This window comes from Odontesthes bonariensis, chromosome 10, assembly GCF_027942865.1.
Source record: "Odontesthes bonariensis isolate fOdoBon6 chromosome 10, fOdoBon6.hap1, whole genome shotgun sequence".
In the NCBI taxonomy this organism is placed as follows: Eukaryota; Metazoa; Chordata; class Actinopteri; order Atheriniformes; family Atherinopsidae; genus Odontesthes; species Odontesthes bonariensis.
Genome location: NC_134515.1, coordinates 211,396 through 234,691, shown reverse-complemented (window position 1 = coordinate 234,691; position 23,296 = coordinate 211,396). Strand labels below are relative to the sequence as shown.

The following is a 23,296-nucleotide window of genomic DNA, read 5'->3' as shown; positions in this document are numbered from 1 at the left end:
GTGTTAAAGACGTTAAACTGTAAACAGGAAGTGTGTTAAAGACGTTAAACTGTAAACAGGAAGTGTGTTACAGACGTTAAACTGTAAACAGGAAGTGTGTTACAGACGTTAAACTGTAAACAGGAAGTGTGTTAGTGTTAACTGTAAACAGGAAGTGTGTTAAAGTGTGTTAAAGACGTTAAACTGTAAACAGGAAGTGTGTTAAAGTGTGTTAACTGTAAACAGGAAGTGTGTTAAAGACGTTAAACTGTAAACAGGAAGTGTGTTAAAGTGTGTTAAAGACGTTAAACTGTAAACAGGAAGTGTGTTAAAGTGTGTTAAAGACGTTAAACTGTAAACAGGAAGTGTGTTAGTGTTAACTGTAAACAGGAAGTGTGTTAAAGTGTGTTAACTGTAAACAGGAAGTGTGTTAAAGTGTGTTAGAGACGTTAAACTGTAAACAGGAAGTGTGTTAAAGTGTGTTAGAGACGTTAAACTGTAAACAGGAAGTGTGTTAAAGACGTTAAACTGTAAACAGGAAGTGTGTTAAAGTGTGTTAAAGACGTTAAACTGTAAACAGGAAGTGTGTTAAAGTTTGTTAAAGTGTGTTAAAGACGTTAAACTGTAAACAGGAAGTGTGTTACAGACGTTAAACTGTAAACAGGAAGTGTGTTAAAGACGTTAAACTGTAAACAGGAAGTGTGTTACAGACGTTAAACTGTAAACAGGAAGTGTGTGAGAGACGCTGCTTTAACAGTCCAACAGCACAGAGACGGACGGAGCTCGTACCAGTATGAGGTATCTGTCCTGCGTGGTGCCGTTCTTGTTGGACAGCTTGAGGATGTGTCCTTCCTTAATCAGCTCATTGGTCGGGTTGACGATGTCTTCCTCTCCTCCCAACAGCTCGTACACCTTCAGCAGCTTCCTCATCCTCTCCTGGGAAACAGAGAAGAGAGAAGCAGGAAGAATCACTGCATGCTGTTCAATGCTTTTCATTCCAGGAGAAACCAGCAGCTTTAACAGGAAGTGTTTATGTTCTGGGAAGCAGGGAGGATCCAAAGGTTCCCTTTTGGCATGTTCCCACTATGCAGTCCGGTACGGGTCGGTTCATTCATACATACATGCCGATGTACAAATCAGTCTTTGCAAGAATCACATGTGGAGTTCCCCAAGGTTCCATCCTGGGACCTCTTCTGTTCAACATCTACATGCTCCCACTGGCACAGATTATAAAAAACAACAGAATAAACTACCATAGCTATGCAGATGACACGCAGATATACATTACAATGTCACTAGGAGACCGAGGCCCTGTACAGGCTCTTGGTAAATGCATTGAGGAGATTAATGACTGGATGTGCCACAACTTTCTCCAGCTAAACAAAAACAAAACTGAGGTAATTGTCTTTGGAGCCAAAGAGAAACGATTACAGGTCACCACAGAACTTCAATCTATACACCTAGAAACTACCAACCAGGCCAGAAATCTGGGTGTAGTGATGGACTCAGACCTAAATTTGGAAAAACACATTAAGGCAGTAACAAAGTCAGCCTACTATCACCTTAAGAATATATCAAGGTTAAAGGATCTGATGTGTCAGCAGGACCTGGAAAAACTAGTCCATGCATTCATCTTCAGTCGGCTTGATTACTGTAAAAGCATCTTTACAGGTCTACCTAAAAACTGCAGCTCATTCAGAACTCTGCTGCTCGAGTCCACTGAGACCAAAGAACTGGACCCCATCAGTCCAGCTCTGAGGTCTTTACACCGGCTGCCTGTCCATCAGAGGATAGACTTTAAAGTTCTGATGCTGCTCTATAAAGCTCTGAATGGTCCAGGACCAGAATGCATCAGGGACCTCCTGACCCAGTACGAACCTTCCAGACCCCTCAGCTCATCTGGATCCGGTCTTCTATCAGTTCCCAGAGTCAGAACCAGACATGGAGGAGCTGCATTCAGCTTCTATGCTCCACATGTCTGGAACAAACTCCCAGAAAGCCTCAGATCAGCTGGAACACTCAGTGTGTTTAAGTCCAGGCTGAAGACACACCCATTTTCAGCTGCGTTTGAATAAAGCTCCAAATCTGAAGCTTGAGTTTCAAAACTTAATCACATTTTACCTACTGATTTTATCTATTGTTCTTATTTCTTTATTTTTTGTTTAAAATCGAAATCCTGCTTTTTATTTCTACAGTTTTAATGTCTCTGTAAAGCACTTAGAATCGCCTTGTAGTTGAATTGTGCCGTACAGATAAACCTGCCTTGCAACCATGATTTTTCAGTGGATGTGTTTTCAAATGCAAACAACAAAAATATTTCCAACTGAAAATATTTCCACTTGAGGAAGCTGATGTGGGTTTGTGTGACTGAGGCAGGTTTGATGGCTCAGGACTCATCGTTTTCCTCTTAATGTTAAATGTTTCATGAATAATGTCCCTGAAACTGAGAGGGACACATGTGGACATTCAGAGGGGGAAACCAGCCAGAGTCCCTTTTCACAGTTTATCAGCTTCCCATCATGCTGGGAGGAGGCGCTCATACCTCAGAGCTAAAACCAGTCAGGACTTCACACGCTCACATTTCTGCTCCTTATGTAACCGTTAACATCTCGCCATCAGTCAGCCAAGAGAGAAATCCTCCATCAGATGCTCACATCTGACAGGAAACTGAACCTGACCTGTCACCTGTCACCTGACCTGTCACCTGACCTGTCACCTGTCACCTGACACCTGTCACCTGACCTGTCACCTGACACCTAACCTGTCACCTAACCTGTCACCTGATCTGTCACCTGACCTGTCACCTGTCACCTTACCTGTCACCTGACACCTAACCTGTCACCTAACCTGCCACCTGACACCTGTCACCTGACCAGTCAAATGTCACCTGACCTGTCACCTGTCACCTGACCTGTCACCTAACCTGTCACCTAACCTGTCACCTGACCTGTCACCTAACCTGTCACCTGATCTGTCACCTGACACCTGTCACCTGATCTGTCACCTGTCACCTGACCTGTCACCTGACACCTGTCACCTGATCTGTCACCTGTCACCTGACCTGTCACCTGACACCTGTCACCTGATCTGTCACCTGTCACCTGACCTGTCACCTGATCTGTCACCTGACCTGTCACCTGATCTGTCACCTGTCACCTGACCTGTCACCTGACCTGTCATCTGACCTGTCACCTGTCACCTGACCTGTCACCTGATCTGTCACCTGACCTGTCACCTGACCTGTCACCTGACCTGTCACCTGACCTGTCACCTAACCTGTCACCTGACCTGTCACCTTGATCTGTCACCTGTCACCTGATCTGTCACCTGTCACCTGATCTGTCACCTGACACCTGACACCTGTCACCTGACCTGTCACCTGATCTGTCACCTGTCACCTGACCTGTCACCTGCCACCTGACCTGTCACCTGACCTGTCACCTGTCCTGTCACCTGACCTGTCACCTGACCTGTCACCTGACCTGTCACCTGATCTGTCACCTGTCACCTGACCTGTCACCTGATCTGTCACCTGTCACCTGACCTGTCACCTGACCTGTCACCTGACCTGTCACCTGACCTGTCACCTGATCTGTCACCTGACCTGTCACCTGACCTGTCACCTGATCTGTCACCTGTCACCTGACCTGTCACCTGACCTGTCACCTGATCTGTCACCTGTCACCTGACCTGTCACCTGATCTGTCACCTGTCACCTGACCTGTCACCTGACCTGTCACCTGATCTGTCACCTGTCACCTGACCTGTCACCTGACCTGTCACCTGACCTGTCACCTGATCTGTCACCTGTCACCTGACCTGTCACTTGACCTGTCACCTGACCTGTCACCTGACCTGTCACCTGACCTGTCACCTGACCTGTCACCTGTCACCTGATCTGTCACCTGACCTGTCACCTGATCTGTCACCTGTCACCTGACCTGTCACCTGACCTGTCACCTGATCTGTCACCTGTCACCTGATCTGTCACCTAACCTGTCACCTGATCTGTCACCTGATCTGTCACCTGATCTGTCACTTGATCTGTCACCTGTCACCTGACCTGTCACCTGTCACCTGACCTGTCACCTGTCACCTGACCTGTCACCTAACCTGTCGGCAGCCGGCTGTGTCTGGGAGCTTCTTACCATCTTCCTGATGGCGGCGTTGGAGTGTTCGGCGGCGGTGGCGATCAGCTCCAGGGACTCTGCAGAGAAGCAGACAATCAGACGGGTGTTCAGTGTTTCTGCTGAACTTCTTGCTTAGTGTGGCAGGAAGCAGTTCAGCCAGTTAGAAGTTAGAATGTGTTGTCATGGAGACGATGGTGTCCAACCACAGCCTGGAATCAGATCTCACAGACTCGGGTGTGCTGTTGTGTTTGTGTGTTCGTACTCTGGGCGTCTCGGTGGTCCGGCGCGTCCTCCGGCAGCCGGTGCAGGTAATCTTTGAGCAGCAACTCGTAGCGAGGAATCCTCTGAACCGGCTCCAGCATGTGGTGCTGCAGGGTCAGGTTCCCACAGCGCTCCTCCCTCTGCACAGAGAGAGCAGAGATGAACACCGAGGACCCCCCAGGACCACCCAGGCTGCACAGACAGACTACACATGAACACCGAGGACCCTCCCAGCACCCGGACCCCCCAGCACCTGGATCTCCTGGACGATGGCCTTGAACTGGGCCGATCTCTCCATCCAGCTGTTCACCAGCTCCATGGCTCGGTCAAAGTTCTTCACGTATTCTCCGTACATCTTCAGGAAGGGAGCCAGCTTCTGCAGGATGTCCCCGATCCGGGGGTTCGAGTCCCTGCGAGTTAAAGAGGAGAGGAGGAGGTGAGGAGAAGGTGAAGAGGTGAAGAGGAGGCTTAGAGGAGGTGCAGGCTCACCACTCCTCCATGCGTTTCTGCAGCGCCGGCAGCAGGAACTGCTGATGGAAGCAGTAGATGGAACAGATGTTGGAGAAGATTCCCTGAACCATGTCGCAGGGGAAGGAGGAGCGGGACCGAGCCTCCTCCAGGAGTCTGGCACAGAAGACCTAGAGGAGGAGAAGATGTTACACCATCAGAGGAAAAGCTGCTGAGGAGCTGTGTTCATGATGTGGAACTGAAAGGCTCAGAGTCTGAATGAGGCCCCACATGGGAACCTGCAGGACTCACCTGATCCAGCAGGTGGAGCTTTGACACGTAGGCGATCTCCGTGTGAAGCAGCTCGTTGGCGATGTTGGAGACTCTCTGGTGGACAGACAGCTGGACACAGAGACAGAGTTTTACAGGTGGAGCCAGGTGAACTCGTCCTGGACATGAACATGGAAGCAACATCTGGCTGTTTTAAACTGTCCTTTGGACCGGATAACATATCTAACATATATAGGGTCACAGGGCAGTGGGTCCAACAGACTGAGTTTAGTGAGTCTGTTGGACCCAAAAAGAATCTAAAATCTAACCCAGCGAAGCTGAAAGTTACCAATGATCTCCTCTTAGCCTCTGATAGCGGACTTGTGTCTGTGCTTGTCCTGTTGGATCTCAGTGCTGCATTTGATACGGTCGATCACAGTATCTTATTACACAGACTTGAACATGTTATTGGGATTAAAGGAACTGCATTAGGCTGGTTTAAGTCATATTTATCTGATAGATTTCAGTTTGTTCTTGTAAATGAAGAATCTTCCTCACACACCAGAGTAAGTCATGGAGTTCCCCAGGGTTCTGTGCTTGGACCGATTCTTTTCACTTTATACATGCTTCCATTAGGTAACATTATTAGACAGCATGGCATAAATTTCCATTGCTGTGCTGATGATACTCAGCTGTACTTATCTATAAAACCAGATGAAACCAATAGGTTGGTCAGACTACAAGCATGTCTTAAAGACATAAAGACCTGGATGACTCAGAACTGTCTGCAACTGAAGTTGTTATCTTTGGACCTGAGTGCTTCCTGGTGGGGCCGACCCGACGGCCTGTGATTGGTCGGTTCAGAGGGTCTCACCTCAGCAGAGTCCTGTCGGTCCGTCTTTGGTGGTGTCAGCACCAGAGTTAGCTCCGCCTCCTCCTCCAGGTCGCTGTCTCCCTCCTCGGAGAAGTCCCTCCTCCTCCTGGCTCCTCCCCTCGCCTCCCCCTCCTCCCCCTCGCCTCCCTCTCCGGCGTAGGAGGAGGAGCTGGAGAGGCGGGGCAGGAGGGCGGGGCTGCATGGATAAGCCACGCCCACGTCATCCACGCTGGCGAAGCAGAGCTCCTCGCTGTGCGACGGCGAGCTGATGCTGTCGATGCCGCTGTCTCGGTTGGCCAGCTTACCGTCTGTCTGCGAGGAGGGGAGGGACAGACGCTCAGAGGGCAGCTCTGATTGGTCGAGCAGCAGCGGAGGGGGCGGCGGCTGGTCCACGATGACATCATCCTCCAGGTGTTTCTCAGAGGCGCTGTAACCCGACTCCATGGACAGACGCTTCTGATGGAGGTCGTCCCGGCACGCTGCCACCAGCTCCTCGTCATCATCATCATCATCATCCTGCAGCTCCTCCCCTCCCTGTGTGACGTCATCATGACCCGCAAGCTCGTCCGGTGGCGCCTCCTCGGGCGGGGGAGGGGTGGGTGATGGCGAGGGTGGGTCCGGTGGGCGGGGACACAGAGCCCCCCCGGTGATGTCAGGAACCACGATGATCTGCTCCCTGTCAACAGAAACAACACAACGATGACCTCATCACTGCTCCGACCAATCAGAACTCACCGCAACGATGACCTCATCACTGCTCCAACCAATCAGAACTCACCGCAACGATGACCTCATCACTGCTCCGACCAATCAGAACTCACCACAACGATGACCTCATCACTGCTCCGACCAATCAGAACTCACCGTTCAAACTTCTCTATGAGCGACAGCACGCAGGTGGGGGAGGCGGTGCCGTCTGCGTGGGTGGGCGGGGTCCGGCCCCCCCGGGGGTCCGCTGGGAGGGGCCTGCAAGGCGGCGGAGGGGGGAGGGGCTTGTCCCGGACTCGGTGGCGTGGCCTCTGCGCCGCCGCCTGCTGGAGGTGGGGGGGCTTCGGGGGCACTGAGGAGGCGGGGTCAGAGGTCAGGGTCACCATGAAGCCGTTAAATGTAAAGTATAAAAGGTGAAAGCTCACCCTGAGGCTTGGGCCCCGGCAGCGGCGGTCTGCTCCTGCTCGCCGGCGTCACCACGGCAGGCGGCAGCGCCGGCGGCCCCGTGTCGTTCACCAGCAGCTCGTTCACGGAGCCACCGCGCTCTGCCGGCTCCGCCTCTTCCTCCAGGGAGGCGGCGCCTGAGAAAGACGAGCTGGGCCCCGGGTCAGAGCTCGGCTGCTGGGGAGCGTCGGCATCCAGGGCGACATGGTGGACACACGGCGAGCAGGACGGATCCAGAGACAGGCTCTTCGTCAGCAAGCTGGGACTGGAGGATGAGGAGGGGCCTAAAAGGGAGGAGGAGACAGCTCAGAGAGGCCACGCCCCCACACTCCTTTTTCAGGGGATTCTTGCTCAGTGAGCTTTTTAACCCCTGAAGACCCCCACACTGAGTAAAACAGGCTGAAAGTCCCACATCAACACCAGATAACAGACGTGTTTTAACTGAATTATCCCTGAATTACGGTGTCTTCACGTTCAAAATGTTCCAGGAAACTGCTCAGGCAGCTATCAGCGACGCCGTTAGCTCAGGCAGCTATCAGCGACGCGGTTAGCTCAGGCAGCTATCAGTGACGGCGTTAGCTCAGGCAGCTATCAGTGACGGCGTTAGCTCAAGCAGCTATCGGCGACACGGTTAGCTCAGGCAGCTATCAGTGACGGCGTTAGCTCAGGCAGCTATCGGCGATGCCGTTAGCTCATGCAGCTATCGGCGACGCCGTTAGCTCAGGCAAATATCAGTGACGCCGTTAGCTCAGGCAGCTAACTGCGACGCCGTTAGCTCAGGCAGCTATCAGCGACGCCGTTAGCTCAGACAGCTATCAGTGACGCCGTTAGCTCAGACAGCTATCAGCGACGCCGTTTGCTCAGGCAGCTATCAGCGACGCCGTTAGCTCAGGCAGCTATCGGCGAAACCGTTAGCTCAGGTAGCTATCGGCGACACCGTTAGCTCAGGCAGCTATCGGTGACGACGTTAGCTAACGCAGCTATCAGTGACACCGTTAGCTCAGGCAGCTATCGGCAACACCGTTAGCTCAGGCAGCTATCGGTGACGCGTTAGCTCAGGCAGCTATCGGCGAAACCATTAGCTCAGGCAACTATCAGTGACACCGTTAGCTCAGGCAGCTATCGGCGAAACCGTTAGCTCAGGCAGCTATCGGCGAAACCGTTAGCTCAGGCAGCTCAAGTAGTTAGGCTGGTTTTAAGTACTTTGGTTGGTTTGAAGGTAGTTAGGCTGGTTTAAAGGTAGTTAGGCTGGTTTGAAGTAGTAAGGCTGGTTTATACGTAGTTAGGCTGGTTTTAAGTAGTTAAGCTGGTTTGAAGTAGTTAGGCTGGTTTATACGTAGTTAGGCTGGTTTTAAGTAGTTAAGCTGGTTTTAAGTAGTTAAGCTGGTTTGAAGTAGTTAGGCTGGTTTGAAGGTAGTTAGGCTGTTTTAAAGGTAGTTAGGCTGGTTTGAAGGTAGTTAGGCTGGTTTGAAGGTAGTTAGGCTGGTTTAAAGGTAGTTAGGCTGGTTTGAAGTAGTTAGGCTGGTTTTAAGTAGTTAGGCTGGTTTGAAGGTAGTTAGGCTGGTTTAAAGGTAGTTAGGCTGGTTTGAAGGTAGTTAGGCTGGTTTGAAGGTAGTTAGGCTGGTTTAAAGGTAGTTAGGCTGGTTTGAAGTAGTTAGGCTGGTTTTAAGTAGTTAGGCTGGTTTGTAGGTAGTTAGGCTGGTTTGAAGTAGTTAGGCTGGTTTTAAGTAGTTAGGCTGGTTTTAAGTAGTTAGGCTGGTTTGTAGGTAGTTAGGCTGAATTGAAGTAGTTAGGCTGGTTTGGAGGTAGTTAGGCTGGTTTGAAGTAGTTATGCTGGTTTGAAGTAGTTAGGCTGGTTTAAAGGTAGTTAGGCTGGTTTGAAGTAGTTAGGCTGGTTTGAAGTAGTTAGGCTGGTTTGAAGTAGTTAGGCTGGTTTAAAGGTAGTTAGGCTGGTTTTAAGTAGTTAGGCTGGTTTGAAATAGTTAGGCTGGTTCTAAGTAGTTAGGCTGGTTTGTAGGTAGTTAGGCTGGTTTGAAGTAGTTAGGCTGGTTTGAAGTAGTTAGGCTGGTTTAAAGGTAGTTAGGCTGGTTTGAAGTAGTTAGGCTGGTTTAAAGGTAGTTAGGCTGGTTTAAAGTAGTTAGGCTGGTTTAAAGGTAGTTAGGCTGGTTTGAAGTAGTTAGGCTTGTTTGAAGTAGTTAGGCTGGTTTAAAGGTAGTTAGGCTGGTTTTAAGTAGTTAGGCTTGTTTGAAGTAGTTAGGCTGGTTTAAAGGTAGTTAGGCTGGTTTGAAGTAGTTAGGCTGGTTTTTGTAGGTAAGTAGACTGGTTTGTAAACAGTTAGACTGGTTTGTAGATAAGTAGGCTGGTTTGTAGGTAGATAGACTGGTTTGTAGATAAGTAGACTGGTTTGTAGGTAAGTAGACTGGTTTGTAGATAAGTAGACTGCTTTGTAGGTAGATAGACTGGTTTGTAGGTAGATAGACTGGTTTGTAGGTAAGTAGACTGGTTTGTAGATAAGTAGACTGGTTTGTAGGTAGATAGACTTGTTTGTAGATAAGTAGACTGGTTTGTAAACAGTTAGGCTGGTTTGTAGGTAAGTAGACTGGTTTGTAGATAAGTAGACTGGTTTGTAGATAAGTAGACTGGTTTGTAGGTAGATAGACTGGTTTGTAGATAAGTAGATTGGTTTGTAAACAGTTAGGCTGGTTTATAGGTAAGTAGACTGGTTTGTTAACAGTTAGGCTGGTTTGTAGGTAAGTAGACTGGTTTGTAAACAGTTAGGCTGGTGTGTAGGTAGATAGACTGGTTTGTAAACAGTTAGACTGGTTTGTAGTTAAAGCTGCAGTCTGCAACTCTTTTTCAAGCATAATGCCGGGAACTGTCCGGGGATTCTGAAAGTAGTACATTAAATACCCCAATACAAAAAAAAAATAGTTCTCTAGGTCCCCTATATGTCCCGCTAGGTCCCTCCAAAGCCAGCAGGTTTGTTTACAAAATTGCAGACCGGACCGGTAAAAGGTAACCAGTCAGGTTACGAGCTGGGCTCTGCTGCCTGTCAATCACCGATTGTGCACGCGCGATACAAGGTAGGCTCGTCCCCACGCTTATTTATCTAGACTATTGAACTTCATTACGGGCTAGTCTACTTACTGTGTCTTCCATGATCGCAAATGACAGGTGAGTTGATGAATGAGGAGTCGTGTAAGCGCATCTGGCGTGCACGTCTACGTGCACGAGTTCTCATGTGTTTCGATGGGGCGGGACAGGAAGTTGAATAACTTTTTATTTTTCGGTTAAAAAATAAGCATTTCTTGCATTTTGCGACTACGGAGGTCACCGTTTTCAACTTCAAGCGTTCTGATAGATCATGTAAACTCTTAAAATGCCAAAAAGTAGGACTTTACGTATGACAACAACAAATCCTGCAGACTGCAGCTTTAAGTAGGCTGGTTTGTAGGTAGATAGACTGGTTTGTAGGTAGATAGACTGGTTTGTAGATAAGTAGACTAGTTTGTAAACAGTTAGGCTGGTTTGTAGGTAAGTAGATTGGTTTGTAGGTAGATAGACTGGTTTGTAGATAAGTAGACTGGTTTGTAAACAGTTAGGCTGGTTTGTAGGTAAGTAGACTGGTTTGTAGGTAGATAGACTGGTTTGTAGATAAGTAGACTGGTTTGTAAACAGTTAGGCTGGTTTGTAGGTAAGTAGATTGGTTTGTAAACAGTTAGGCTGGTTTGTAGGTAAGTAGACTGGTTTGTAGGTAGATAGACTGGTTTGTAGATGAGTAGACTGGTTTGTAAACAGTTAGGCTGGTTTGTAGGTAAGTAGATTGGTTTGTAAACAGTTAGGCTGGTTTGTAGGTAAGTAGACTGGTTTGTAGATAAGTAGACTAGTTTGTAAACAGTTAGGCTGGTTTGTAGGTAAGTAGACTGGTTTGTAGGTAGATAGACTGGTTTGTAGATAAGTAGACTGGTTTGTAAACAGTTAGGCTGGTTTGTAGGTAAGTAGACTGGTTTGTAGGTAGATAGACTGGTTTGTAGATAAGTAGACGGGTTTGTTAACAGTTAGGCTGGTTTGTAGGTAAGTAGACTGGTTTGTAGGTAGATAGACTGGTTTGTAGATAAGTAGACGGGTTTGTTAACAGTTAGGCTGGTTTGTAGGTAAGTAGACTGGTTTGTAAACAGTTAGGCTGGTTTGTAGGTAAGTAGACTGGTTTGTTAACAGTTAGGCTGGTTTGTAGGTAAGTAGATTGGTTTGTAAACAGTTAGGCTGGTTTGTAGGTAAGTAGACTGGTTTGTTAACAGTTAGGCTGGTTTGTAGATAAGTAGACTGGTTTGTAAACAGTTAGGCTGGTTTGTAGGTAAGTAGACTGGTTTGTAAACAGTTAGGCTGGTTTGTAGGTAAGTAGACTGGTTTGTAAACAGTTAGGCTGGTTTGTAGGTAGATAGAATGGTTTGTAGATAAGTAGACTAGTTTGTAAACAGTTAGGCTGGTTTGTAGGTAAGTAGACTGGTTTGTAGGTAGATAGACTGGTTTGTAGATAAGTAGACTGGTTTGTAAACAGTTAGGCTGGTTTGTAGGTAAGTAGACTGGTTTGTTAACAGTTAGGCTGGTTTGTAGGTAAGTAGACTGGTTTGTAAACAGTTAGGCTGGTTTATAGGTAAGTAGACTGGTTTGTTAACAGTTAGACTGGTTTGTAGGTAGATAGACTGGTTTGTAGATAAGTAGACTGGTTTGTAAACAGTTAGGCTGGTTTATAGGTAAGTAGACTGGTTTGTTAACAGTTAGGCTGGTTTGTAGGTAAGTAGACTGGTTTGTAAACAGTTAGGCTGGTTTATAGGTAAGTAGACTGGTTTGTTAACAGTTAGGCTGGTTTGTAGGTAAGTAGACTGGTTTGTTAACAGTTAGGCTGGTTTGTAGGTAAGTAGACTGGTTTGTAAACAGTTAGGCTGGTTTGTAGGTAAGTAGACTGGTTTGTAAACAGTTAGGCTGGTTTGTAGGTAGATAGACTGGTTTGTAGATAAGTAGACTGGTTTGTTAACAGTTAGGCTGGTTTGTAGGTAGATAGACTGGTTTGTAGGTAAGTAGACTGGTTTGTTAACAGTTAGGCTGGTTTGTAGGTAAGTAGACTGGTTTGTAAACAGTTAGGCTGGTTTGTAGGTAGATAGACTGGTTTGTAGATAAGTAGACTGGTTTGTAAACAGTTAGGCTGGTTTGTAGGTAAGTAGACTGGTTTGTAAACAGTTAGGCTGGTTTGTAGGTAAGTAGACTGGTTTGTAGATAAGTAGACTGGTTTGTAAACAGTTAGGCTGGTTTATAGGTAAGTAGACTGGTTTGTTAACAGTTAGGCTGGTTTGTAGGTAAGTAGACTGGTTTGTAAACAGTTAGGCTGGTTTATAGGTAAGTAGACTGGTTTGTTAACAGTTAGACTGGTTTGTAGGTAGATAGACTGGTTTGTAGATAAGTAGACTGGTTTGTAAACAGTTAGGCTGGTTTGTAGGTAAGTAGACTGGTTTGTTAACAGTTAGGCTGGTTTGTAGGTAAGTAGATTGGTTTGTAAACAGTTAGGCTGGTTTGTAGGTAAGTAGACTGGTTTGTTAACAGTTAGGCTGGTTTGTAGATAAGTAGACTGGTTTGTAAACAGTTAGGCTGGTTTGTAGGTAAGTAGACTGGTTTGTAAACAGTTAGGCTGGTTTGTAGGTAGATAGACTGGTTTGTAGATAAGTAGACTAGTTTGTAAACAGTTAGGCTGGTTTGTAGGTAAGTAGACTGGTTTGTAGGTAGATAGACTGGTTTGTAGATAAGTAGACTGGTTTGTAAACAGTTAGGCTGGTTTGTAGGTAAGTAGACTGGTTTGTTAACAGTTAGGCTGGTTTGTAGGTAAGTAGACTGGTTTGTAAACAGTTAGGCTGGTTTATAGGTAAGTAGACTGGTTTGTTAACAGTTAGACTGGTTTGTAGGTAGATAGACTGGTTTGTAGATAAGTAGACTGGTTTGTAAACAGTTAGGCTGGTTTATAGGTAAGTAGACTGGTTTGTTAACAGTTAGGCTGGTTTGTAGGTAAGTAGACTGGTTTGTAAACAGTTAGGCTGGTTTATAGGTAAGTAGACTGGTTTGTTAACAGTTAGGCTGGTTTGTAGGTAAGTAGACTGGTTTGTAAACAGTTAGGCTGGTTTGTTGGTAAGTAGACTGGTTTGTTAACAGTTAGGCTGGTTTGTAGGTAAGTAGACTGGTTTGTAAACAGTTAGGCTGGTTTGTAGGTAAGTAGACTGGTTTGTAAACAGTTAGGCTGGTTTGTAGGTAGATAGACTGGTTTGTAGATAAGTAGACTGGTTTGTTAACAGTTAGGCTGGTTTGTAGGTAGATAGACTGGTTTGTAGGTAAGTAGACTGGTTTGTTAACAGTTAGGCTGGTTTGTAGGTAAGTAGACTGGTTTGTAAACAGTTAGGCTGGTTTGTAGGTAGATAGACTGGTTTGTAGATAAGTAGACTGGTTTGTAAACAGTTAGGCTGGTTTGTAGGTAAGTAGACTGGTTTGTAAACAGTTAGGCTGGTTTGTAGGTAAGTAGACTGGTTTGTAGATAAGTAGACTGGTTTGTAAACAGTTAGGCTGGTTTATAGGTAAGTAGACTGGTTTGTTAACAGTTAGGCTGGTTTGTAGGTAAGTAGACTGGTTTGTAAACAGTTAGGCTGGTTTATAGGTAAGTAGACTGGTTTGTTAACAGTTAGACTGGTTTGTAGGTAGATAGACTGGTTTGTAGATAAGTAGACTGGTTTGTAAACAGTTAGGCTGGTTTATAGGTAAGTAGACTGGTTTGTTAACAGTTAGGCTGGTTTGTAGGTAAGTAGACGGGTTTGTAAACAGTTAGGCTGGTTTATAGGTAAGTAGACTGGTTTGTTAACAGTTAGACTGGTTTGTAGGTAGATAGACTGGTTTGTAGATAAGTAGACTAGTTTGTAAACAGTTAGGCTGGTTTGTAGATAAGTAGACTGGTTTGTAAACAGTTAGGCTGGTTTGTAGATAAGTAGACTGGTTTGTAAACAGTTAGGCTGGTTTATAGGTAAGTAGACTGGTTTGTTAACAGTTAGACTGGTTTGTAGGTAGATAGACTGGTTTGTAGATAAGTAGACTGGTTTGTAAACAGTTAGGCTGGTTTATAGGTAAGTAGACTGGTTTGTTAACAGTTAGGCTGGTTTGTAGGTAAGTAGACTGGTTTGTAAACAGTTAGGCTGGTTTATAGGTAAGTAGACTGGTTTGTTAACAGTTAGACTGGTTTGTAGGTAGATAGACTGGTTTGTAGATAAGTAGACTAGTTTGTAAACAGTTAGGCTGGTTTGTAGATAAGTAGACTGGTTTGTAAACAGTTAGGCTGGTTTGTAGATAAGTAGACTGGTTTGTAAACAGTTAGGCTGGTTTATAGGTAAGTAGACTGGTTTGTTAACAGTTAGACTGGTTTGTAGGTAGATAGACTGGTTTGTAGATAAGTAGACTAGTTTGTAAACAGTTAGGCTGGTTTGTAGATAAGTAGACTGGTTTGTAAACAGTTAGGCTGGTTTGTAGGTAAGTAGATTGGTTTGTAGGTAAGTAGACTGGTTTGTAGGTAGATAGACTGGTTTGTAGATAAGTAGACTGGTTTGTAAACAGTTAGGCTGGTTTGTAGGTAAGTAGACTGGTTTGTAAACAGTTAGGCTGGTTTATAGGTAAGTAGACTGGTTTGTTAACAGTTAGGCTGGTTTGTAGGTAAGTAGACTGGTTTGTAAACAGTTAGGCTGGTTTGTAGGTAAGTAGACTGGTTTGTAGGTAGATAGACTGGTTTGTAGATAAGTAGACTGGTTTGTAAACAGTTAGGCTGGTTTGTAGGTAAGTAGAATGGTTCGTAAACAGTTAGGCTGGTTTGTAGGTAGATAGACTGGTTTGTAGGTAAGTAGACTGGTTTGTAGGTAAGTAGACTGGTTTGTTGGTAAATAGACTGGTTTGTAGGTAGATAGACTGGTTTGTAGGTAGATAGACTGGTTTGTAGATAAGTAGACTGGTTTGTAAACAGTTAGGCTGGTTTGTGGGTAGTTAGGTTGGTTTGAAGGTAGATAGACTGGTTTGTAGGTAAGTAGACTGGTTTGTTGGTAAATAGACTGGTTTGTAGGTAGATAGACTGGTTTGTAGGTAGATAGACTGGTTTGTAGATAAGTAGACTGGTTTGTAGGTAAGTAGGCTGGTTTGTAAGTAAGTAGACTGGTTCGTAAACAGTTAGACTGGTTTGTAGGTAAGTAGACTGGTTTGTAAACAGTTAGGCTGGTTTGTAGGTAAGTAGACTGGTTTGTAGATAAGTAGACTGGTTTGTAAACAGTTAGGCTGGTTTATAGGTAAGTAGACTGGTTTGTTAACAGTTAGGCTGGTTTGTAGGTAAGTAGACTGGTTTGTAAACAGTTAGGCTGGTTTATAGGTAAGTAGACTGGTTTGTTAACAGTTAGACTGGTTTGTAGGTAGATAGACTGGTTTGTAGATAAGTAGACTGGTTTGTTAACAGTTAGGCTGGTTTGTAGGTAAGTAGACTGGTTTGTAAACAGTTAGGCTGGTTTATAGGTAAGTAGACTGGTTTGTTAACAGTTAGACTGGTTTGTAGGTAGATAGACTGGTTTGTAGATAAGTAGACTAGTTTGTAAACAGTTAGGCTGGTTTGTAGATAAGTAGACTGGTTTGTAAACAGTTAGGCTGGTTTGTAGATAAGTAGACTGGTTTGTAAACAGTTAGGCTGGTTTATAGGTAAGTAGACTGGTTTGTTAACAGTTAGACTGGTTTGTAGGTAGATAGACTGGTTTGTAGATAAGTAGACTAGTTTGTAAACAGTTAGGCTGGTTTGTAGATAAGTAGACTGGTTTGTAAACAGTTAGGCTGGTTTGTAGGTAAGTAGATTGGTTTGTAGGTAAGTAGACTGGTTTGTAGGTAGATAGACTGGTTTGTAGATAAGTAGACTGGTTTGTAAACAGTTAGGCTGGTTTGTAGGTAAGTAGACTGGTTTGTAAACAGTTAGGCTGGTTTATAGGTAAGTAGACTGGTTTGTTAACAGTTAGGCTGGTTTGTAGGTAAGTAGACTGGTTTGTAAACAGTTAGGCTGGTTTGTAGGTAAGTAGACTGGTTTGTAGGTAGATAGACTGGTTTGTAGATAAGTAGACTGGTTTGTAAACAGTTAGGCTGGTTTGTAGGTAAGTAGAATGGTTCGTAAACAGTTAGGCTGGTTTGTAGGTAGATAGACTGGTTTGTAGGTAAGTAGACTGGTTTGTAGGTAAGTAGACTGGTTTGTTGGTAAATAGACTGGTTTGTAGGTAGATAGACTGGTTTGTAGGTAGATAGACTGGTTTGTAGGTAGATAGACTGGTTTGTAGATAAGTAGACTGGTTTGTAAACAGTTAGGCTGGTTTGTGGGTAGTTAGGTTGGTTTGAAGGTAGATAGACTGGTTTGTAGGTAAGTAGACTGGTTTGTTGGTAAATAGACTGGTTTGTAGGTAGATAGACTGGTTTGTAGGTAGATAGACTGGTTTGTAGATAAGTAGACTGGTTTGTAGGTAAGTAGGCTGGTTTGTAAGTAAGTAGACTGGTTCGTAAACAGTTAGACTGGTTTGTAGGTAAGTAGACTGGTTTGTAAGCAGTTAGGCTAGTGTGTAGGTAGATAGACTGGTTTGTAGGTAAGTAGACTGGTTTGTAAGCAATTAGACTGGTTTGTAAGGAGTTAGGCTGGTTTGTAAACAGTTAGACTGGTTTGAAGGTAGATAGACTGGTTTGTAGTTAAGTAGACTGGTTTGAACGTAGATAGACTGGTTTGTAGGTAAGTAGACTGGTTTGTAGGTAATTAGACTGGTTTGAAGGTAGTTAAGCTGGTTTGTAGGTAGATAGACTGGTTTGTAGGTAAGTAGACTGGTTTGTAGGTAATTAGACTGGTTTGAAGGTAGTTAAGCTGGTTTGTAGGTAGATAGACTGGTTTGTAGGTAAGTAGACTGGTTTATAGGTAAGTAGACTGGTTTGTAGGTAGTTAAGCTGGTTTGTAGGTAGTTAGGCTGGTTTGTAGGTAGTTAGGCTGGTTTGTAGGTAGTTAAGCTGGTTTGTAGGTAGTTAGGCTGGTTTGTAGGTAGCGTGCACGAGAACGCACGCAGAGCCTCTGCGTGGGGGACTGGTCAAGATTTTGACGCTCGCAGAGGCTCTGCGTCTGAGCGTCAGAGGCTTTGCGTCTGAAGCATAAATCAGCCTTTAGGCTTGTTTGAAGGTAAGTAGACTGGTTTGTAAGCAGTTAGGCTGGTTTAAAGGTAGTTAGGCTGGTTTGTAGGTAGATAGACTGGTTTGTAAGGAGTTAGGCTGGTTTGTAAGCCGTTAGACTGGTTTTAAGTAGTTAGGCTGGTTTGAAGCAGTTAGGCTGGTTTGTAGGTAAGTAGACTGGTTTGTAAGCAGTTAGGCTGGTTTGAAGTAGTTAGGCTGGTTTGTAGGTAGTTAGGCTGAATTGAAGTAGTTAGGCTGGTTTAAAGGTAGTTAGGCTGGTTTTAAGTAGTTAGGCTGGTTTTAAGTAGTTAGGCTGGTTTGAAGTAGTTAGGCTGGTTTGTAGGTAGTTAGGCTGGTTTGTAGTAGTTAGGCTGGTTTGTAGGTAGTTAGGCTGGTTTGTAGGTAGTTAGGCTGGTTTGAAGTAGTTAGGCTTGTTTGAAGTAGTTAGGCTGGTTTAAAGGTAGTTAGGCTGGATTGAAGTAGTTAGACTGGTTTTAAGTAGTTAGGCTGGTTTGAAGTAGTTAGGCTGGTTTTTGTAGATTTTTTGGTTCTGTAATGGTTCTGTACGGATCTGTATGGTTCTGTAAGGTTCTGTAAGGTTCTGTATGGTTCTGTATGGTTCTGTAAGGTTCTGTAGGGTTCTGTAATGGTTCTGTAGGGTTCTGTATGGTTCTGTAATATTTATGTATGGTTCTGTATGGTTCTGTAAGGTTCTGTAAGGTTCTGTAAGGTTCTGTAATGGTTCTGTAAGGTTCTGTAAGGTTCTGTAATGGTTCTGTAGGGTTCTGTATGGTTCTGTAATGGTTCTGTAAGGTTCTGTATGGTTCTGTAAGGTTCTGTAATGGTTCTGTATGGTTCTGTATGGTTCTGTAAGGTTCTGTATGGTTCTGTAATGGTTCTGTATGGTTCTGTAATGGTTCTGTATGGTTCTGTAAGGTTCTGTAAGGTTCTGTATGGTTCTGTAATTGTTCTGTAAGGTTCTGTAAGGTTCTGTATGGTTCTGTAAGGTTCTGTATGGTTCTGTAATGGTTCTGTATGGTTCTGTAATATTTCTGTATGGTTCTGTATGGTTCTGTAATGGTTTTGTAAGGTTCTGTAAGGTTCTGTATGGTTCTGTAAGGTTCTGTAATGGTTCTGTATGGTTCTGTAAGGTTCTGTATGGTTCTGTAAGGTTCTGTAAGGTTCTGTAAGGTTCTGTAAGGTTCTGTAATGGTTCTGTAGGGTTCTGTATGGTTCTGTAATATTTATGTATGGTTCTGTATGGTTCTGTAATGGTTCTGTAAGGTTCTGTATGGTTCTGTAATGGTTCTGTAGGGTTCTGTATGGATCTGTAATATTTCTGTATGGTTCTGTATGGTTCTGTATGGTTCTGTAAGGTTCTGTAAGGTTCTGTATGGTTCTGTAATGTTCTGTAAGGTTCTGTATGGTTCTGTAATGGTTCTGTAAGGTTCTGTATGGTTCTGTAAGGTTCTGTATGGTTCTGTAATGTTCTGTAAGGTTCTATAATGTTCTGTAAGGTTCTGTATGGTTCTGTAAGGTTCTGTATGGTTCTGTAAGGTTCTGTAAGGTTCTGTAAGGTTTTGTATGGTTCTGTATGGTTCTGTAAGGTTCTGTATGGTTCTGTAATGGTTCTGTAATGGTTCTGTAAGGTTCTGTATGGTTCTGTAATGGTTCTGTAAGGTTCTGTATGGTTCTGTAAGGTTCTGTATGGTTCTGTAATGGTTCTGTAAGGTTCTGTAATGGTTCTGTAAGGTTCTGTATGGTTCTGTAATATTTCTGTATGGTTCTGTATGGTTCTGTAATGGTTCTGTAAGGTTCTGTATGGTTCTGTAAGGTTCTGTAAGGTTATGTAATGGTTCTGTATGGTTCTGTAAGGTTCTGTAAGGTTCTGTAAGGTTCTGTATGGATCTGTAATATTTCTGTATGGTTCTGTATGGTTCTGTAATGGTTCTGTAAGGTTCTGTATGGTTCTGTATGGTTCTGTAAGGTTCTGTATGGTTCTGTAATGGTTCTGTAGGGTTCTGTATGGATCTGTAATATTTCTGTATGGTTCTGTATGGTTCTGTATGGTTCTGTAAGGTTCTGTAAGGTTCTGTATGGTTCTGTAAGGTTCTGTAAGGTTCTGTATGGTTCTGTAATGGTTCTGTAAGGTTCTGTATGGTTCTGTAAGGTTCTGTATGGTTCTGTAATGTTCTGTAAGGTTCTATAATGTTCTGTAAGGTTCTGTATGGTTCTGTAAGGTTCTGTATGGTTCTGTAAGGTTCTGTAAGGTTCTGTAAGGTTTTGTATGGTTCTGTATGGTTCTGTAAGGTTCTGTATGGTTCTGTAATGGTTCTGTAATGGTTCTGTAAGGTTCTGTATGGTTCTGTAATGGTTCTGTAAGGTTCTGTATGGTTCTGTAAGGTTCTGTATGGTTCTGTAATGGTTCTGTAAGGTTCTGTAATGGTTCTGTAAGGTTCTGTATGGTTCTGTAATATTTCTGTATGGTTCTGTATGGTTCTGTAATGGTTCTGTAAGGTTCTGTATGGTTCTGTAAGGTTCTGTAAGGTTATGTAATGGTTCTGTATGGTTCTGTAAGGTTCTGTAAGGTTCTGTAAGGTTCTGTATGGATCTGTAATATTTCTGTATGGTTCTGTATGGTTCTGTAATGGTTCTGTAAGGTTCTGTATGGTTCTGTATGGTTCTGTAAGGTTCTGTAAGGTTCTGTATGGTTCTGTAATGGTTCTGTAAGGTTCTGTAAGGTTCTGTATGGTTCTGTAATGGTTCTGTAAGGTTCTGTATGGTTCTGTATGGTTCTGTAAGGTTCTGTAAGGTTCTGTATGGTTCTGTAAGGTTCTGTAATGGTTCTGTAAGGTTCTGTATGGTTCTGTAATGTTCTGTAAGGTTCTATAATGTTCTGTAAGGTTCTGTATGGTTCTGTAAGGTTCTGTATGGTTCTGTAAGGTTCTGTAAGGTTCTGTAAGGTTTTGTATGGTTCTGTATGGTTCTGTAAGGTTCTGTATGGTTCTGTAATGGTTCTGTAATGGTTCTGTAAGGTTCTGTATGGTTCTGTAATGGTTCTGTAAGGTTCTGTATGGTTCTGTAAGGTTCTGTATGGTTCTGTATGGTTCTGTAATGGTTCTGTAAGGTTCTGTAATGGTTCTGTAAGGTTCTGTATGGTTCTGTAATATTTCTGTATGGTTCTGTATGGTTCTGTAATGGTTCTGTAAGGTTCTGTATGGTTCTGTAAGGTTCTGTAAGGTTATGTAATGGTTCTGTATGGTTCTGTAAGGTTCTGTAAGGTTCTGTAAGGTTCTGTATGGATCTGTAATATTTCTGTATGGTTCTGTATGGTTCTGTAATGGTTCTGTAAGGTTCTGTATGGTTCTGTATGGTTCTGTAAGGTTCTGTAAGGTTCTGTATGGTTCTGTAATGGTTCTGTAAGGTTCTGTAAGGTTCTGTATGGTTCTGTAATGGTTCTGTAATGGTTCTGTAAGGTTCTGTATGGTTCTGTATGGTTCTGTAAGGTTCTGTAAGGTTCTGTATGGTTCTGTAAGGTTCTGTAATGGTTCTGTAAGGTTCTGTATGGTTCTGTATGGTTCTGTAAGGTTCTGTATGGTTCTGTAAGGTTCTGTAAGGTTCTGTATGGTTCTGTAAGGTTCTGTAATGGTTCTGTAAGGTTCTGTATGGTTCTGTATGGTTCTGTAAGGTTCTGTATGGTTCTGTAATGGTTCTGTAAGGTTCTGTAAGGTTCTGTATGGTTCTGTATGTGCTGCGGCTGTGCATGAGCGGGTGCACCCGCCTGTCCACAGAGAACACATTTCACATTGATGGATTAGGAGTCTATCGATAAAATGACACGCGCGCACGAACATGCACGTGTCCGGGCCTCCTGATTGGCTGCCTCCGTGTGATCCGTGCCAGGCGTGATGGAATGAAACAGACAGCGGGGATCGATCAGCGCATCGGCCTGACGTTAATCAGCAGACGGGTCACGTGACTGCAGCCGACCTGAGATCAGCACATCTGGCCGCCGCAGCATCCTGCAGCCCACATGCACTGCGGCGAGATGTCGGTCAGTGTGTGCACGCGCACCGCCTCTGTGCGGGCGTGCGTGTCCCCCCAGCCCCCCTAACCCGGTATCTTTCTGATGATTCTTTTTATTTCCCAACACGAAACATGAAATCAGGTCTGAGAACGCTGCAGCTGTGCGCGCCGCTGTGTGTACGCGCACGCCCATGCGGCTGTCAGCGGGTCTGTGCAGTGTGTGTGCACGCGGCGCGGTGCGCGCAGTGCAGATGTGGCTGCGGACTCACCCCTGCTCAGGCTGCTTCTGTCCATGTACATCGCGCAGCAAAACACGAATCCGGTCATTAAAGAGACGGTGGTGCGGGACGGAGCGGCTCCCCGGTCCACAGCAGCAGAAAAACCGGCTCACACGCACCCGCGCGCACACACACACGCACACTGGCCGCACCAGACTGGTCCGAACCCCCCCCACGCACCGACGGTCTGGACCGGCAGCAGACCCACAGGCTGCGGCTTCAGGACTGATCCGGTACACCCGCTCCGTCGGTTCCCGAGTTCTTCCCGGTGCGCGTGCGGGTGGCGGCAGCAGTGCGGGAGAGGGCGGGAACGCGCTCTCTCTCTCTCTCTCTCTCTCACGAGCTCTCTCTCTCTTCCATTTCGGTTTCCATGACAACCAATTCAGAGAGAGGTAGAGCAAGCATCCATGACAGTTAAATACGTCAGATGGAGGATCACGTGATTTCCTTTGATTCTTCCAGATGAACTGATTCATCCATGCTCCGATATACTCCGACATACTCCGACATACTCCGATATATACTCCGTTATATTCCGACATACTCCGATATATACTCCGACATACTCCGACATACTCCGATATATACTCCGTTATACTCCGACATACTCCGATATATACTCCGTTATACTCCGACATACTCCGATATATACTCCGACATACTCCAATATATACTCCGTTATACTCCGACATACTCCGACATACTCCGATATATACTTCGTTATACTCCGATATACTCCGATATACTCCGACATACTCCGATATACTCCGACATACTCCGATATATACTCCGATATACTCCGACATACTCCGATATATACTCAGTTATACTCCGACATACTCCGACATACTCCGATATATACTCCGTTATACTCCGACATACTCCGACATACCCCGATATACTCCGACATACTCCAATATATACTCCGTTATACTCCGACATACTCCGACATACTCCGATATATACTCCGATATATACTTCGTTATACTCCGATATACTCCGATATACTCCGACATACTCCGATATACTCCGACATACTCCGATATATACTCCGACATGCTCCGACATGCTCCGATATACTCCGACATACTCCGACATGCTCCGATATACTCCGATATACTCCGATATACTCCGACATACTCCGATATACTCCGATATACTCCGATATATACTCCGACATACTCCGATATACTCCGACATACTCCGATATATACTCCGTTATACTCCGACGTACTCCGACATACTCCGATATGCTCCGACATACTCCGATATACTCCGATATATACTCCGTTATACTTCGTTATACTCCGACATACTCCGACATGCTCCGACATGCTCCGATATGCTCCGACATACTCCGACATACTCCGATATATACTCCGATATACTCCGACATACTCCGATATATACTCCGACATACTCCGACGTACTCCGATACATACTCCGACATACTCCGACATACTCCGATATGCTCCGACATACTCCGATATATACTCCGTTATACTTCGTTATACTCCGATATACTCCGACATGCTCCGACATACTCCGACATATACTCCGATATAATCCGACATACTCCGACATGCTTCAATATGCTCCGACATACTCCGATATGCTCCGACATACTCCGACATATACTC

The 23,296-nt window shown here is 44.8% G+C and overlaps 1 protein-coding gene across 4 annotated transcripts in view; it reads right to left on the bottom strand.

Annotated features, from left to right (window-relative positions):
- The window catches only part of fgd1 (FYVE, RhoGEF and PH domain containing 1), a 97,697-nt gene that overhangs the window by 13,660 nt on the left and 60,741 nt on the right, over nucleotides 1–23,296 (bottom strand). For 3 of the 4 annotated variants that reach the window (XR_012770470.1, XR_012770471.1, XM_075475853.1), the window contains exons 2-10: nucleotides 7,095–7,397; nucleotides 6,826–7,021; nucleotides 5,962–6,637; nucleotides 5,130–5,219; nucleotides 4,860–5,008; nucleotides 4,624–4,780; nucleotides 4,372–4,510; nucleotides 4,128–4,186; nucleotides 769–915 (exon numbers count right to left, since the gene is read on the bottom strand). Coding sequence is in view for 2 of the 4 variants with exons in the window: in XM_075475853.1 (XP_075331968.1) it covers nucleotides 769–915; nucleotides 4,128–4,186; nucleotides 4,372–4,510; nucleotides 4,624–4,780; nucleotides 4,860–5,008; nucleotides 5,130–5,219; nucleotides 5,962–6,637; nucleotides 6,826–7,021; nucleotides 7,095–7,397 (1,916 nt within the window). In the remaining 2 variants the exon portion in view is untranslated. Of the gene's footprint in view, nucleotides 1–768; nucleotides 916–4,127; nucleotides 4,187–4,371; nucleotides 4,511–4,623; nucleotides 4,781–4,859; nucleotides 5,009–5,129; nucleotides 5,220–5,961; nucleotides 6,638–6,825; nucleotides 7,022–7,094; nucleotides 7,398–21,647; nucleotides 22,083–23,296 lie in introns of those variants that run through there. The other variant, XM_075475854.1, reaches the window with a different exon arrangement.